The 17,337-nt window shown below is 37.7% G+C and overlaps 1 protein-coding gene across 1 annotated transcript in view; it reads left to right on the top strand.

Annotated features, from left to right (window-relative positions):
- Window positions 1-17,094, top strand: part of rasgrp4 (RAS guanyl releasing protein 4) — a 34,982-nt gene extending 17,888 nt beyond the window's left edge. The window contains exons 3-16 of the mRNA XM_030152945.1: window positions 2,200-2,311; window positions 2,506-2,568; window positions 2,662-2,911; window positions 4,014-4,187; window positions 4,326-4,442; window positions 8,203-8,478; window positions 10,464-10,544; window positions 10,831-10,935; window positions 11,065-11,174; window positions 13,144-13,294; window positions 13,395-13,431; window positions 14,964-15,095; window positions 15,178-15,380; window positions 16,692-17,094. Of these exons, the coding sequence (XP_030008805.1) occupies window positions 2,200-2,311; window positions 2,506-2,568; window positions 2,662-2,911; window positions 4,014-4,187; window positions 4,326-4,442; window positions 8,203-8,478; window positions 10,464-10,544; window positions 10,831-10,935; window positions 11,065-11,174; window positions 13,144-13,294; window positions 13,395-13,431; window positions 14,964-15,095; window positions 15,178-15,380; window positions 16,692-16,802 (1,922 nt within the window). The 3' untranslated portion in view covers window positions 16,803-17,094. The remainder of the gene's footprint in view (window positions 1-2,199; window positions 2,312-2,505; window positions 2,569-2,661; window positions 2,912-4,013; window positions 4,188-4,325; window positions 4,443-8,202; window positions 8,479-10,463; window positions 10,545-10,830; window positions 10,936-11,064; window positions 11,175-13,143; window positions 13,295-13,394; window positions 13,432-14,963; window positions 15,096-15,177; window positions 15,381-16,691) is intronic.
- Window positions 17,095-17,337: the final 243 nt, after the last annotated feature.

Here is a 17,337-nt window from a genome sequence, read left to right as displayed (position 1 = left end):
AGTAGATGCTTTTGGTCACTAGTGGTTGTTTGGGTCTTTATGGGTTAAGAGAAAATAAGTGAAGACAGATGAAGACATAACAATGAAACAGATACACAGGGCATAGTTTAAATAGAAATCGCACTGTGTATCATACAGAATTATAATTAGTAACTGCAGTACAGTAGTATTTTAATCCAAACTACATTGTTTATTTTTTTGTTCGTCCAGTTGTTGTCATGGCATGCAATGAAGAGGACCAAAGCCCATAGTCTTACATTGGGCTACATAACAGCTGTGAGAATGCACCTCCCTATATATCAGTCTTGTCAACAGCATTTACATAAGGGATGTGTATTTCAAGTCTGGGAAGGATTAATGACAAACCCAAAGACATACTGGAGACAAGGTTGAAAACGGAGAGTGCTCAGTGTCCATAGTGTGTGAGGGTCATACAGAGTATCACTCAGGTTGTCTGGGTTTCATGGTGTTTTGTAACACAGTAATCCAGTACAGACCTACTTTATTGCTAAATTTAAGTTATGGTCAAGCTCACTATTAACCCTAAGCGCACTGTAGCCAAATAATTTATTCATCAATGCATGTCATTCTAAGATTAAATTGTGCGTTACATTAGCTAGCATTACTTGTAGCTGTTTCATTAGAATGAAATAACATAATGGATACAAGTCAATAAAAGTAAAATTACAATATGATGTTACAAAATATTACAATAGGCCTATATAGTATATTACCACTTCAAAGCATCACAAAGTATGTCATAAAACCACAACTTTACAGATTGTGGACAACACACTATCTCTTGAGCCATGTTAAGAAATCCACAAATTGCAATGTACCTTCAAGGGGTCATATTTTGCTAAACCCACTTTTATTTGTCTTTGGTTCATTTATTTGTGTATTTGGACCCTAACAGTTCTAAAAGTTTGGATTTGAACCCTTCAGGTGCTGCAAAGCTATCTTTATATTCATTCCGGTAAAAATCGAGTAGATTTCTACAACCTGTTTCAATTCCTGCTTAATTTGTTACGTTTTATAACTAGTTACGTCACCACATTTGCACATATAAGGTCCAGACTTCTGACGAACATTTCTCCGAGTACGACATAATTGTTTTGCAGCAGCAGCGGTTGTAGTAAAAACTGAAAATATGTCCAAACTTCGAGCCGATTACCTAAAATGTTCAGTTGTTGGTTGCATTAATGAACACAAGTGGTTGAATGGGACAGAAAGGATGGTCAGCAACCTGGAGGGGGAGGGGCTTAAAGTGGCTCATTTGGATTTAAAGGGCCAGCGCTCAAAACGACCTTTCTGGTGTCATTATTCAGAAATAGGGTTGAAGATGGACCTGTGGAGTTGAATTAATAAAGAATTCAGACCCAAGCAGAACATTTACAGTTGATGTAGACCACAGGGAAATGTTTTAAAATGCATAATTCCATTTAAAAAAGCAAAATGTCACTCCTTTAATAATAAGAACCTTCAACTGTTTCAAATGTTTACATCTTATTTTGACTCTTTTTAAGCAAAGGGCACAGACCTTGACTCCAGAATGTACAGTTATGTCCAAATATAGTCACTATTGGCTCCGAAAAGCCAACATGGTGAGAGTCAAAACACAAACTACTGGCTTCGAAACAACAGTTCAGAAAACCGAAGGATGAGGTCATGGTTCCTCTGTCCCCTAATTATATACAGTTCACAACCCTACCCACACTTCCTGCACACTGACCGGTGGCACCAGCTGATAAAGTCACAAACACTAGTTTATTTGTAGAACAGGAAGTCTATTTTAAAGGCTGTAGTAACCTGCTGGAAGAAGAGGCAAGGAGTTATTATAGATCTCTCAGCCCCCACATATTAAGTGGTCCTTTCTTTTTACTGCATATTAATTTATCAGTAAAATATCTCACAATTTAAAAGTTCTGCTGGAAGTAAAAGTTTTCTGCTGGATTGAACTGATGTGATCTGACTGTTCTGGAGCAGTATCCATGTTTTCTTCTTAATTTACCCAGAATCGAAGCATTTTAGTCCAAAAACTGAATGCTGACTGTTCGATCCAAGCCTTGGTCAGACTCTGCCCTCTTGAAACTAACCCCTGGCCTGAACTGGACTAAACTCTTCAACCCCTGAACCTCACACCCACAGTTTGTTCTAATCCTCCTTCATGTGTTATGTGCTGCTGTTTGTTCTTTGCAGATTCAGAGGGGAAACTCTCCAGCCCCAGAGGGTCTCAGTTGGTCCACATGACCCTGATGATGCACAGCTGGGTTGTGCCATCTCAGACATTCGCCCAGAAACTTCTTGCTTTATATCCTTTACTGTTGCACTGTTTCATACTCGAGTCCTAGCGGTACTTGGCTCTGAATCACATGTGCTTTATTAATCTGCTCTGGGAACAGCCACGGCTTTGTTCTGCGCTCCTTGTCAGCAAAGCAGATTTGAGATATATATCACTACTGGTGTTTCATGTAATTCTGTGGACCCTTGACTCTCTTCTCTCACTTATAAGGACTGTCCTTCTGATAAGAGAGGACTGAAACGGTCACAGACCTGCCACCTTGTCCGGTGAGTAAGGACACCAGAGAGTCTCACAGAACTGGTTATCCTGCTCTGTTTTTGCGGATAGTAAACATATTTTCTGTGCTGCTTCATGCCAAGGCGGTGGATCAGCCAGTTCCCAGCAGTGTTTGAGGCGGACCCCCTCCTGGAGCAGACCATGGGGGATCTGTGGGCGCTGGTTCGGTCGGACCGGGAGTTGTTTCCCAGGAGCCCTAATGTGAACATATCCCAGGCGCCCTCACCCTCCGTGAAGAAGAGGAAGGTGTCGTTGATCTTCGACCATATGGAGCCAGATGAGATGGCTGAACATCTGAGCTATTTAGAGTTTAAGAACTTTTGTAACGTCTCGGTAAGTTCAGTGAGAAGGTTCACACTGTTTTGCCACAACTCTGCGATGATGCTGCTCTTAAAAATGGAAGGATAATAATGACGAAATCTGCTTTGTTTTGAGGCACTGGCTAGTTTTAGTCTAGTATTAATTAGCTGTGATAATAATCATCATCACTAAACGAATCCATTTTTCTTTTGGATCAATTTTTTTCACATTGCAAACTAAAACACTCAATTTTTCAGTGTTTTATTCATTAAATTCATAAAAAAATCTTGGTTTTGAACAAACATTTTATGGTTGTATTTGTTTTGAATAAAGACTTTAAATAGTTTAAAACTGAAATTCTCAATTAGGACCAAAATCAGCCTTTAAACCACAAATAGTGATTTGACATTAAGAGTTATTGATATTTGTCATGATACAGTAATATCACTAGTTTTAGTGTTAGAGTTTCTCCAGGTATTTTGAGGAAAGTCTTGCTTTACAGAAGCTGGCAAAGGCAGGATGAGAGTCCATGGTGTCAAATATTCCCAAAACCAATGTTTATTAAAGAGTCTACATGCAATACAACACTAGCTGCTGCTTAGAAATAGAGAACGTGTTTATAAATAAAGCAAAATCCCACAACTCAGAGTTTTTCCTCTAAACAAAATACACAGAGAAATAAAAGGAAAGTGTTCACTCTCTAGTGGCAATAACTAACCCAACTAGAAGTTATTGTTCACCTTGTATACCCAGGCGGATCGCCCTCAGCTGTAGAGGATCAGTACCAGGATCTGCATCTCAGAGCTGCTAATCTCAGTGTGAAACACAGTATAGTTTATAGATGAGGAAAACAACAAGTAAACTGAGAAATGGAGTTAACTACATCAGCAAACATGTGTAGCCAACAAACACTGAACAGACTCCAACATAAACTTCATGGAAGCACATTCATATACATAAATCTAAAAACATTTTTAAAAATTACATGAGAAAAAAGTATGTTCAACTGTTCAAGCATCCAAGCGTCATATGTTTATAAGACACTGATAAAGTTATGGATAACTGAAATTGTAATAAGTTACTGTGAATGATGATGCCTGTTTACTGACATGTTTTCCCCCCTGACCACCTCCAGTTCCTGGACTATCGCAGCTACGTAGTCCGAGGCTCGGTGAGGGACAACCCGGCCCTGGAGCGCTCAGTCATGATGTGTAATGGCGTCTCCCAGTGGGTTCAGCTGATGATCCTCAGCCGACACACGGCCCAGCAGAGAGCGCAGGTTTTCACCAAGTTCATCCATGTGGCTCAGGTAAACCCACCGACAGGTCAACAAACACCACTGAAGCTCCATAAGGGGATGAGAGGGACTGTTCTTTGGCGTCTGGGTCCTGTATTTGTATTCATCCTCGACTTTCTGGACTCTCTTCTTCTGTTCTTTTCTCTGTAGAAACTTCGCTCCCTTCAGAACTTCAACACTCTAATGGCAGTGACTGGAGGCCTCTGTCACAGCTCCATCTCCCGGCTCAAAGACACCGCAAATCTACTGCCTCCTGATGTCACTAAGGTACTAAACACTCTAGACCAGGGGTGTCAAACAAACCGCATATTTGTACAGTCTGACACTTCAGTTCAGAGACCACATAAAGCCCTATTTTGGTTTTAAGTAGGTCGGATCAGTAAAATACCATCATAATAACCTATAAATAACTCAAACTTTTTGTCTTTATTTTAGTGTTAAAAGTAAAATTACATGAAAATGTTAACATTTCCAAACTATCCTTTCACAAAAAATGTGAAGAACGTGAACAAATATGAACAACCTAAAATGTCTTAAGAAACCTAAGTGTAATTTTAACAATATTCTGCCTGTTACTAAATGTTTTGTGTATTTATAGATACAGTACAATCAGTTGTAATTCACATGTATAAATGATAAGCAGAGGCAGAATATTGTTAAAAGTGCACTTATTTTTCTTTCAGGTTGTTTATGGTCGTTCACATTTTTTAAAGGATAGTTTTTAGTTGTAAACATTTTCATAGTGTAATTTTTTTTTCATCGTTATTATTTTACTGGTCTGGCCCACTTGAGATCATACTGGACTGTATGTGGCCCCTGAACTGAAATGAGTTTGACACCCCTGCTCTGGACCGCTTTACTACTACCACCACTACTTACTATGTTTATTACCTCTCACTGCTGCAACTGTTTACTTGTAAATAATCCATTAATTGCTTGTTTGCTGAGCTATGACCTTTGAGTTTGTCTGAGGGGTTTGTTGGAAATATGACACATCAGTTTATGACTCTTTAACCACAAACCAACAGTGACGCAAAATAATAAATAATAAAAATAGTAGGAATACTTTCTAAAAGCAACAAACTGATAGTTGGTTACTTAGCTGACTACCACTGACTCAGACTCAGCTGATTACCAGCCCCCTGAAAAACTTAATATTGGAGTAAAATTTTCCCTTCAGTGGCAGCTCACTGCTCCTAATGTGCTAAGGCTAATTCTAATGCTAAGACTAGGCACTGTGTGTGTACTATGGGTAAATTGCAGAGATTGAATCCATATGGGTAATAAAATGCACTGACCTTTCATTACCTTTTTTTTTTTTTACTATAGTTGAAACTGGATAGTTGTTAAACTGAGCATCTTAGTCAAAGTAATGAACGTGAATGTGAAGAAATAAATAAATCGGGATCACTGAGCATCAAACTGTACAACCCCCAGGCCATTTCAGATTGGATTTTTAGTTTTTGAATTTCTTTTCGTGGGCGACACGGTGGTGCAGTGGTTAGCACACGTGCCTCACAGCAAGAAGGTCCTGGGTTCGATTCCAACACCAGTCGACGGGGGGTGGGACCTTTCTGTGTGGAGTTTGCATGTTCTCCCCGTGTCTGTGTGGGTTCTCTCCGGGTACTCCGGCTTCCTCCCACAGTCCAAAAACATGCACTAATAGGTTAATTGGTTAATCTAAATCACAATCAATAAACAATCAATCTAAATTGTCCATAGGTGTGAGAGTGATTGTTTGTCTCTATATGTTCAGCCCTGCGATGAACTGGCGACTTGTCCAGGGTGTACCCCGCCTTCGCCCCTATGTAGCTGGGATAGGCTCCAAGCGACCCCCGTGACCCTAGTGAGGATAAAGCGGGTTCAGATAATGAATGAATGAATTTCTTTTCCTTCAGTAACTCATGACTTTTCTAATGATATCATATTTTAACTAGAAGCACTCGGAGAGCGCAGACCTCCGCCAAGGCTGATCAGTGCCCCCCCCCCGTGCCCCCCCGCGATCACCACCAAAATTTTATCATTTCTTCCTCATCCCATTTCCAACAAACCCTGAAAATTTCATCCAAATCTGTCCATAACTTTTTGAGTTATGTTGCACACTAACGATCAGTGGCCCCCCCTCGTGGGCCCCCCCACCCCCGATCACCACCAAAATTTAGTCATGTCTTCCTTATCCCATTTCCAACAAACCCTGAAAATTTCATCCAAATCTGTCCATAACTTTTTGAGTTATGTTGCACACTAATGGACAGACAAACAAACAAACAAACAGACAGACAGACAGACAGACAAACAAACAAACCCTGGCAAAAACATAACCTCCTTGGCGGAGGTAATAATAAAATATTGACTGCATTTTTACAGACAACTCCAGTGTACGTTTATTAGAACTAAGGCTTTTTGGTTTTACTTTGAAGCATTTAGTTTAAAGTCTTATATCAGTCATTCTTTATCAAACTACTTGTTCAGGTATGATTTAAGCATTAGCTGACTCATCAGTTGCTCTTTGTTCCCAGAATAGCCTGACATTTGTGCTGAACATCGAAGAAAAACTAAGAATAGTGCATCAATGAATTTACACAACCTGGTCAAAAGTCCTCACAGTGACTAAACTAAGAAGATATTTCATATGAGGAGTTTCTCATTTCTTTAAGTGCCTTCAGTTTGTAGAGAGAATAAAGACTGGTTGTTTTTACAGTGTATATTTAAATGTGAATGTTACATTTTGCATGAGGGATTTGATTTTTGGCTGGGCAGTGTCAATCTCGGTGTGGTTAAATTAATAAACACAAATCATAAACCTATTTATATACTTCTATCAAATTTTGGTTTTCTGGCCCAGCATTAAGACTGGACCTTACCTCAGACTCTGGCTCTTCTTCAACTATTTATAGTTATAGTCATTGTAGTTCAGGGGCCACATTCAGCCCAATGTGATCTCAAGTGGGCCAGACCAGTAAAATAATCCAAGGCATAATAACTTATAAATAATAATCCAATTTTGTCTTTGTGTTAGTGTGAAAAAAAAGTGCAACTTCAACAATATTACGTCTCAGCTTATTATTAACACAACTTATAGATCACAAATTCGCAAAACATTTATGAACAGGCGTTCTATCATTTTATTAAAATTACACTTTTCTTCAGATGTTTCATGTTTCAGATGTTATTCATATTTTATTGCGAAAGGATAGTAATTTTACTTTTTTCAAATTCATTATATCATTATTTATTGGTTATTCTGCTATTGTTTTACTTGATTACATTGGGCTGTATGTGGCCCCTGAATTAAAACCAGTTCGAGACCATTGACTGTTAAAGGGGTCAGATTTAGCTAAACCCACTTTTATTAGTCTTTGGTTCATTTATTTGTGTATTTGGACTCTAATAGTTCTTAAAGTTTGAATTTGAACCCTCCAGGTGCTGCAAAGCTATCTTTATATTCATTTTGGCAAAAATCAAGTGGATTTCTACAATCTGTTTTAATTCCTGCTTAATTTGTTGAGTCTATAGCTAGTTATGTCACGACATTTGCACATATAAGGTCAAGACTTCCAATGAACATTTCAATTGTTTATCAGCAGCAGCGGTTGTACTAAAAACTGAAAATATGTCCAAACTTTGAGCCGTTTACCTAAAATGTTCACTTACTTGTTGAATGGGACAGAGCAGCACAGCCAACAACCTGGAGGGGGCGGGGTGTGAAGTGGCTCATTTGCATTTAAAGGGCCAGCGCTCAAAACCACCTTTCTGATGTCATTACTCAGAAATAGGGTTGAAGATGGACCTGTAGAGTTGAATTAATGAAGAATTCAGACCCAAGCAGAGCATTTACAGTTTATGTAGACCACAGGGAAGTGTTTTAAAAAACCAAAACATCACTCCTTTAATATCCTCAGTGTAATTTTTTTGCACTGAAGGGCCGGATTGGACCATGTATCAAGCTGGTTTTGGCCCACGAGCCATATGTTTGACACCACTGTGCTACCTCATAGATTCTTGACCCTGTCGTTGTGTTTTCCAGGCTCTGAGTGAGATGACGGAGCTGCTCTCATCACGCAGCAACTACAGCAACTACCGGCGGGTGTATAATGAATGCAGCGGCTTCAAGGTTCCCATCCTCGGCGTCCACCTGAAGGACCTGATCTCGCTCAACGAGGCCCTGCCGGACTACGTGGACGGGGACAAGATTAACCTGGGCAAACTGCAGCACCTGTACAGTAACATCAACGACCTACTGGCCATTCACAGCTGCACTCCACCGTTCGAGGCCAACAAAGACCTTCTGCATCTGCTCACGGTACGAGACAGCAGCGAGAAAACAGGCCTGAAACTTAAACATCCAGACTCTTAGGGTCAGGGTTTAGGCTGGAACAGGATGGAGGAGGCCAGAAGGAATGGATTAGATTTTACTGCTTAGCCCATAAACACCCAAAGCGTCCACCAAAGACCAAAAATATCTAATGATCTAAACTGTTTAATACTTGTTGATCCACTAATCCTATCAATACATGTAAATAACTGGTGTAAAATGCAGTTTGTCATTTTTTCATGGTCATCAGATATGACCCATTTGGACGTTCAGATGCTCTGTAGTTACCGTGGAAACACCATCATCTTCAACATTCATTCCCCAATAAAACCTATGGAGTTGGATCAATGACAGTGGATGGACACACTTGTGTTTATGTTCAGTAAATGATAGATTTCGCTGAAAAAGTCACTTTTTCTTCAGTTTTCTCTGTTTTGATGTAATAATCTTTGAATTTACTCTGAGTTTTTATGACCATTTAAATTAAGTATAGGAAATTAAATATAGGAAAATACATGATTTACAGTGAAAATTGCAAAATACAGAGGATAATATAGTAATAAATGATGATAAATCACTTAAAGGTTAGATAAAGAGAAAAAGTAATTTGGGATCTGCCACAAAATTAGCACTGGGTCTTTATGGGTTAAATAGAGGTGTAAATATGCAACATTATCAAGTCACTGTTTGTTTTCATTTATTAAAATTAGTTCAAATAACCATGTACAGTCACAAATACTGTATATGGTAAAATAAGGAAATAGAAGAAATAAAACATCTAAAACTTCTATTACTAAAAAACAAAAATATATTCACTACAGGTGAGTTTGTGTCTTTGTCTCGTGCCTTTTGTGTCATTTTTTTCATTGCATCATCGTTTTCACCTTGTTACAATTTTTGTCTCGTTACATATTTTTCATCTTATTTCATCTTTTGTGTCTAGTTTCTACATTTTTGTGCCATTATAGATTTCATCTTGTTACATCTTTAACATTTTATCATTTTATGTCCTTTTCATCTTTACAACTTTCCTTGTATTCCTTGTTACAGGTTTTTTTTTCTTGTTGTATTTGTCATTTTCACTTTTTTATGTTTTTGTGCCTTTACATCTTTTGCACCTAGTTGCAACATTTTTGTGCAGTTGCAGTTTTCATCTTGTTACATCTGTATATTTAGTTTCATCTTGTAACATCTTTTACGTTTTATATCTTCATCTTGTTGGATCTTGCCTTTTTTGTTTTTTTGGTTTTTTTTTTACATCTTATTTCATCTTATGACTAGTTGCGACTTTGCCATTTTTGTGTTACAGATTCATCTTGTTCTATATTTTTGTTTTCTTGCACCTTCATCTTTTACACATTGTTACAACTTTGTCATTTTCATCTTATGTTTTCATCTTCTTACTTTTTTTTCCTGTTGCAGTTTTCCCAGTTTCATCTCGTTACTATTTGTGTCTTCTCGCATCATCAACATTATGCCGATTTAAATTTTACATTTGATTTTTAATCTCCACATGGTTTTTAGCTTCACCTTTTTCATCTTTTATTTTCACTTTGTCTTTTACGAATAATTTAAAACCATAAATAATCATCTGGTTTTTTCGGCTTCCACTTAGATCCACAAATCTTGAAAAAAAAAATGATTTGACATGTATTGCACTAGTTATCGATACTGACTGATAAGAACATTTTTTGAGCCCTAAATGACAGCAAAACTTTCAGAGCATTCTCAATGTTATTCATTTCCCCTTTTGTTGCAGATTATGGCCTCCATCAAACTGATAATTGAAGTAAAAACCCTAAAAATGTTATGAGTGTTTGTCTACCATGTGACTAAAACACAACCAAAGTTACATCATTTGAAACATGGGTGAAATGCTGACCTAAACCTAACCCTAAAACAGAACCTGGTGGATGTAAAGAAGTCTACGAAGTCACATCAGACAAGTAACATGTTCCTCTGATGCTTTGCAGTTATCTCTAGATTTATACTACACCGAAGATGAGATCTATGAACTCTCATACACCAAGGAACCCAAGAACCCCAAGATCCAGGTCAGTAGATACTCTGCTTTGTAGTGTTATCAACCGCCATCATCTTCACACATTTTTTTAACTCCTTTTCACATGAGGAGTGCTTTTTGTACGCTCTCTGTGGGTGTAACATGTTCTCCAAAACAAAAGCTCAGTGCTGAATGACATCAAAGTGAACCACATCAAAGTTCTGTTCGTTAGGGAAGCGTGTTATGTGGTGGGTGTGCTCCTTTTTTTTTTTTTTTTTTTTTGTTGGTCTTGGTTCTCATATGTGTAATCCTTTATGGTTGCATGTGTTGGTCCACAGCCCGTTGCTCCAGATAAACCGCCGGTGGTGGCCGAGTGGGGTTCAGGGGTCACGCCCAGGCTCGACCCCGACACCATCTCCAAACACGTCAAACAGATGGTGGATGTGAGTATGCGACTGTGCTGCAAACCTCGGGCCTTTCACTTCCTTATTACCCGGCAGGCTAAAGCAGAACTGACTTAACCAGCTGCTTCCAGACCACTCACTGTGTGATCGCTCTGTCACCCCCTGCAGTCGGTCATGAAGAACTACGACCAGAACCAGGACGGCTACATCTCACTGGAGGACTTTGAGAAAATTGCAGCCAACTTCCCCTTCTCCTTCTGCACTCACGAAACTGACAGGTGAGGAAGCTGCAGCAAAACCTCAAACAAAGTCTTAAAGTCATGGATTTTTTAAGTTGGGTTGTTTGAGGTACTTATCATTCGCCTCAAGCACAAAATAAGTCATACACTATATGGACACAAGTATTGGGACACGTTGAATTCAGGTGTTTCTGCTCTAACAGGGGTCTGGGATACAAAACAATAATGACAAATATAATATAGTTTTATATAGGGATAAATATCATTGCATTGGTTAGTTTTGTTTAAATTATTATCTTTGCTTCCAAAATGCCTCAGAGATGGTTTTTACTTAATTTCTCTCTTTTTTTTAAATCTGTGACTATGATTTTAAATGTTCTACCTCTAAATTTCTAAAATAATTTTCCTGCTCTAACTGTAAATAATAATTTTCTACCACAACTAACCATCTGTTTTCTTCACATCTCACTTTGGAAGAAAAGTCGCCCATTAAACTTTAAGGAAATATTGATGTTTATAAACTACATGGACAAAAATATTGGGACACATCATAGCTACAGCTGTAACATGTCCTGATCAATATTAAAAACCGATATGATATTTATCACAATATAAAACACAGAAGGCCACAGGAGGTCATTCCTGTCTGTGGCCATTAAAGTTTATTACTCCTCCCTCTGAGTGTCAGACACCCTATTGGACATATAATCCATTCAGGATTATATTTTTCCATTCAGGATTCTATTTTTCCATGCAGGATTATATTTTCATTTGGGACTATATTTTTGAGATCTATAACAAGTGTAATTAATGCCCATTTGTATTTTTAATAGAATGCCACATTCTAACAGGAATAGTTTAACTCCATTGTAAATCTCTTGTACATTTCTAGAATATAACTGCATAGCATTGTTTATTGTTTACTTATTTTTTTCTTTTTCTTTTTCCTTGCACTTGAGTTGCTTTCTTTCTGTACTTTAACTGTATTGGAGCAAATGCACAAATTCCCCCCGAGGGTTAATAAAGTGTTTCTGACATTTCTCATTATTTTGCATCCCAGACCCCTGTTGGAAAAGGAGCACCTGAATTCAACATGTCCACATACTTTTGTCCATATAACTTGGCAATTATGCTATGAGGCTATCATTATGTAATCCACAGTCAACTGTCCCCTTGTCCAAAATCTTGCAAAATCCTAAAGCTTTCCTCAAAATCCCTCTTAGTTTTACATTTTTGACATTTGTCTACATCTCAGCAGCAGTATATATATATCCTAAGGCTCACCAACTGTTAATTTCACATTGAATGAGGTTTTACTCTGTACATCCTCATCATTTGCACCATATATATGTACATAAATTAATGCGATTCAGCAAATGCATGCAAGTTACGCTTGGTTTGTTCAACACGATGCTGTCGTTCTGCTCTGTGTCTGGACACAACATTTACCTTAGTTTATTAGTTCCATTTAAGTGAAGTCTAGCAAACTTTATGGTCTCCAGGGGTAAATTTGTCTTGCGCTCAGTGTTACAGTCTGTTGCATTACATAAACCACACACCAATATTTGACAGCACAAGCACCAGAATATCAGTCACTACACATTTATTTGTTCATAACAACATAAAAACAGGTATAATATAAATATATGAGTGCTTCGGTGCTTGTGTATTGATCACTACCTGCTTCTAAACCTATATTTTTGAGTTCAACAGCTTAATGGAAGCTGGAATAAATGACAACTTCAATTTATTTTTCACTTGGGCAGTAGTTCACAGTCAACAGGGGACGTTCAGGGTCTGCTATAAGTTTTAAGGCCTGCTTTATGATGGCTTTGACGGCTCTGTACAAAAACATAATTATTGATATACCTATATATTATTATTTTTATTTATACTGTATCTATATCTATTTTACTCAACCCTTCTTCAAAAAATATAAACTCTCCTTTCAAGGTTAATAACACGAATCCTTTCTCACTTTAACATTCTGGACTTTCTCTGTACTCAGGCAGGGACAGATCAGCCGTGAAGAAATCACCTCTTACTTCATGAGGGGAATGTCTGTGTGCGCCAAGTTAGGATACAACTTCAACGACGCGCATAACTTCCACGAAACAACGTACAAACGACCCACGTTTTGCGACACTTGTGGAAACTTTGTAAGTGCCTTTTAGTTCTGGGGTTTTTTTGTTTTGTTTTTTTTGTTGTTTTTCTCATCTAACTGTTCATCACATGTTGTTTATCTCTGCTCTGTTGTAGCTTTGGGGCGTCATCAAACAGGGCTTCCACTGTAAAGGTAAGATCATTCCACCACAAATAATACTGTCCTGTTTAAAAGTCCTGATCCAACATTAGGTTTGTTGGTTTAGTAAAGTTCTAACGTCCACACATATGCATTTGTCTCTGTATTTAGTTGCAATCTGATATGTGTGAAGCTTCTATAAACCAAAGTGGTCGTATTTAGTGCGACCTTCGTTTGCACTTAATGCCTTTAACCCCTTTTGTTCAGACAATATGAGATTTATAGCTTTAATTTTCTGATGTTTTACACCAGTTTTCATTCAACACATGTCAGATGTTTCTAATTGTTTGTACTACTTCTTGTCATGGGGTCAGAGGTCACACTAAATATTGACTTTAAACCATTACAACACATTTAGTTCAGTTTTTTTGTGTCTTTTGAGGCTGTGTACATATTTTTTGTTGTGTCTGAAGAAAAAAGAATGAGAAATAAATATGTATGTTCATTCCAACCCCCAAAAGCAACACATACAAAAGGTGAACTAAGACTTCTGGGTGAGGTCAAGGGCATCACGGATGGGCAGCCCACTACTTTTTGAGTCATAACTTTTGAACCAGAAAGTTTTAAGACAAATATTACACATAATTGTAAAGGTCTAAATAAATGTCATCTTAAACATAAATCAAAGGGCAAAATTTAGTTTCAAATGTTTTCAAATGAAAAATATCAGAAACTACTGCATCACAGATGGACAAAAAATTAATATCTATTTTTTCCAAGAATTACAAAGTTCTCCAAAGTTAAGTTCCTCTGACATTTTCATCCTAAAATGTATTCAATGCATACCTTAAACCTTCTATTTTACAACCTAATAATTGGCCAGAGGGAAAAAAATATTTTATCATACTTAAATAGCAAGAGTTTTGACAAATGGCAGTGTCACGGATGGACGACAAAAGTAAATATCAAATTAAACATTTTTTATTTCAATTAGCAATATCATAATTTTTTTTTTTTTTTTTACAATATTTACAACATACAAATAATATTAACATTATATTCAAACGTATTTTGCATAGATATATGCATTTATTGATTTTAAACACTGTGGTTAGAATATGACATAAATAATATAATAGTCAAATATCAATGTATTTGGAATAAATTTAGTTTATTTATGAGAGTTTATAAAATGAACCCAGAATGACGACAGAAAACTTTGTCACTTTCTGAACATTCACACTCATAAAACTCCTCAAATTTTTTCCACAAATTTTTTCTCTTTTCAAAATACACTTTTCTGAAAATATAAGTAATTACCTACCCAAAAATAAAAGTTTGGTGTAGATTATTGTAATTACATTTTTTTTGACCAGATGTTAACCTTCCCTTGACTCCGCCCAAATATAAAGGTGAACCAAGACTTTTGTACAGGACCTGATCTGTCAGTGTGAGATCTGGACCTGCTGTAGAAATGAAAAAGATGCTGCTGCTGATTTATTAGTTCAGACTGTTCTTTTGTAATTTAAGTGAAATGACCATCCAAGAGCTTTTTGTTCCATCTTAACATTTTCTGTGTCTCTCAGACTGTGGGATAAACTGTCACAGACACTGCAGAGACCTGGTGGGAATCGAGTGCCTAAAGAAACACAAAAACACCACCGGATCCTGCCCCTGCACCCCGGCCCCTGACTCCAGAACTAAAGGCAACAGCTGGAGTACGTCCTCCACCCAGAACACCAAACATGACCATTAAACCACCTTAAACCTGGCTCACTGACGTCCTCTGTCCCCTGTCAGGTTCAGAGGAGGACACCTTTGTTTTCCCCCAAAGTAACGACTCCGAACACAACAAGGGATCTCCGCTTTGGAAAAATAACACCAGCGAGTCGACGCTGTCCGACCGATCCACTCAGACAGATCCCGGAGTGTGGACGCCAGAGAAGAAGGACAAGAGGGGGAATCATCACCACCTCCTGGTTCATGGGTCGTCAGACAGAAAGGTGAGACATGAAGGGGATCAAGGTGAAGAGAAAAGTACACACGACCGCTGCTTTTACCAGAACTAAAGGGTTGTGGACCTGTTTTTACTGATCATCTTTTTAGATCAGTGTCTCTTAAAACTGCAGGAGTTAAAACCAGGGCTGAAAATACGCAAAAATAATACAATACACATCCGCATCTACACTTCTGCAGCTCTCTCCAAATCAGAACATTAAATTTAGATCAATTTAAATGAAGTCCTTTCCCCTCAAGTTATGTTTCACGCAATATTATTTAAGAAAATAATTGGGGTATTTTTTGTTTGTTTTTGTGACTTAAACAGCCACTGACGACCAAAAGCATCTCCTGATCTAAAATATTTAATAACTTCTGATCCACTAATCCTATCAATACGTGTAAATAATTGGTGTAAAATGCAGTTTGACATCTTCTCACGGTCATCAGATATGACCCATTTGGACGTTCAGAGGCTTTCTAGTTACCGTGGAAACACTGTCATCTTCTACAACATTGATTCACCAGTAAAACCCATGGAGTTGGATCGATGACAGTGGATGTAGATGCTCGTTTTTATGTTCAGTTTGATACATTTTGCTGAAAATTATACTTTTTCTTCAGTTTTCTCTGTTTTGATATAATAACCTTTGAATTTACTCTGAGCTTTTATGAGCATCTACATGATTCATTCATTCATTCATTCATTTTTTTCAAGCAGAAGAAAAAAAACCCAAACATTTTAGGTGTACAAAGAACCAATATCAGAGCAAATACATTAATAAATAAAGATGATCAAGACAATATAGCAATTTCCATGTACACTAGTAATAACAAAATAAATTCAATATGTACTGCTCAAAAAGAAGTGGGAAGAAGAAAACTTATTAAATCCCACCCCCATCTCACATTTATACAACAAAACACATTACTTTTACTTCCTTAATGATAAAGTTACATCTGTTTAGAGTCCTAATAATGTCAATAACAGATAGTAAACAGATTAGGAAAGCTGATGTATATTACACATAGTAACTCTCTATCTATAGATCTATCTATCTATGATTAGTGAATTAAATTAAAGGAAAACAGGATTTTCACTGAAAAAATGAAAAACACAGAGGATGGTAGTATAATAAATGGTGATAAATAATTTAGGAAATGGTAAATATATAAAAATTCATCTGAAAGTCACGACAACAGTTCTCAGAAGGTTCCTCTCAATCATATGATGTTCAATATTTTATACTAAATCACCAAAAATATAAAACTCTCTCTAACGAAATGACCATCTGATGTTTTTCTGTGTTTTCCAGATGAACACGTTGCCTCAGAGAAGCCGTGGATGCTCCATGCCCGTTTCCTTCCTGCAGGAGAAGATGGAGGAGCTTCATCTCTACAAAGACAAGAGCCGAGAGCCCGACTGAGCCTGACTCCGCCCCCTTAACAACCACGGACTAAACCTGCAGACGGCGCCGTGTCTGACCAGGCCTGACACTGGTGTTGGACTGATTCACTGATTCAGAGTGCTGGCGGTGACAAACGGACTCCTTCATGTGTAAAATGATGTGTTTTCCATCGTATGTTTGTGTGCCTTATTAGTTTGGCTTATTGTTTAGGCATCTTTCTTCACTGTAATTTATGGACACTCACTGTGTTTCCTTTGGTTCTTTGGTGCTAAACAACCTCCGATCATAAAGTCATCTATGAAAACCTACACAGACTGGATCCCTGATGCTGCAGCGTCTGATGCATTACACAAAACACACCCAGGGTCTGAAATGAACACCATCTGCAGTCTGGAGGCTGTTTTTGACAACACTGCTGTCAAATTTACAACACTGGAAAAGCACTCAGAGCACAGACCTTCGCCAAGGTAGATCAGCCCCCCCACCCCCCCCATCACCACCAAAATGTAATCATTTGTTCCTTGTGCCAGTATGAACATTTCCTGAAAATTTC

This window comes from Sphaeramia orbicularis, chromosome 13 (assembly GCF_902148855.1).
Source record: "Sphaeramia orbicularis chromosome 13, fSphaOr1.1, whole genome shotgun sequence".
Classification (NCBI taxonomy): domain Eukaryota; kingdom Metazoa; phylum Chordata; class Actinopteri; order Kurtiformes; family Apogonidae; genus Sphaeramia; species Sphaeramia orbicularis.
This window is presented reverse-complemented; position numbering and strand designations above follow the sequence as displayed.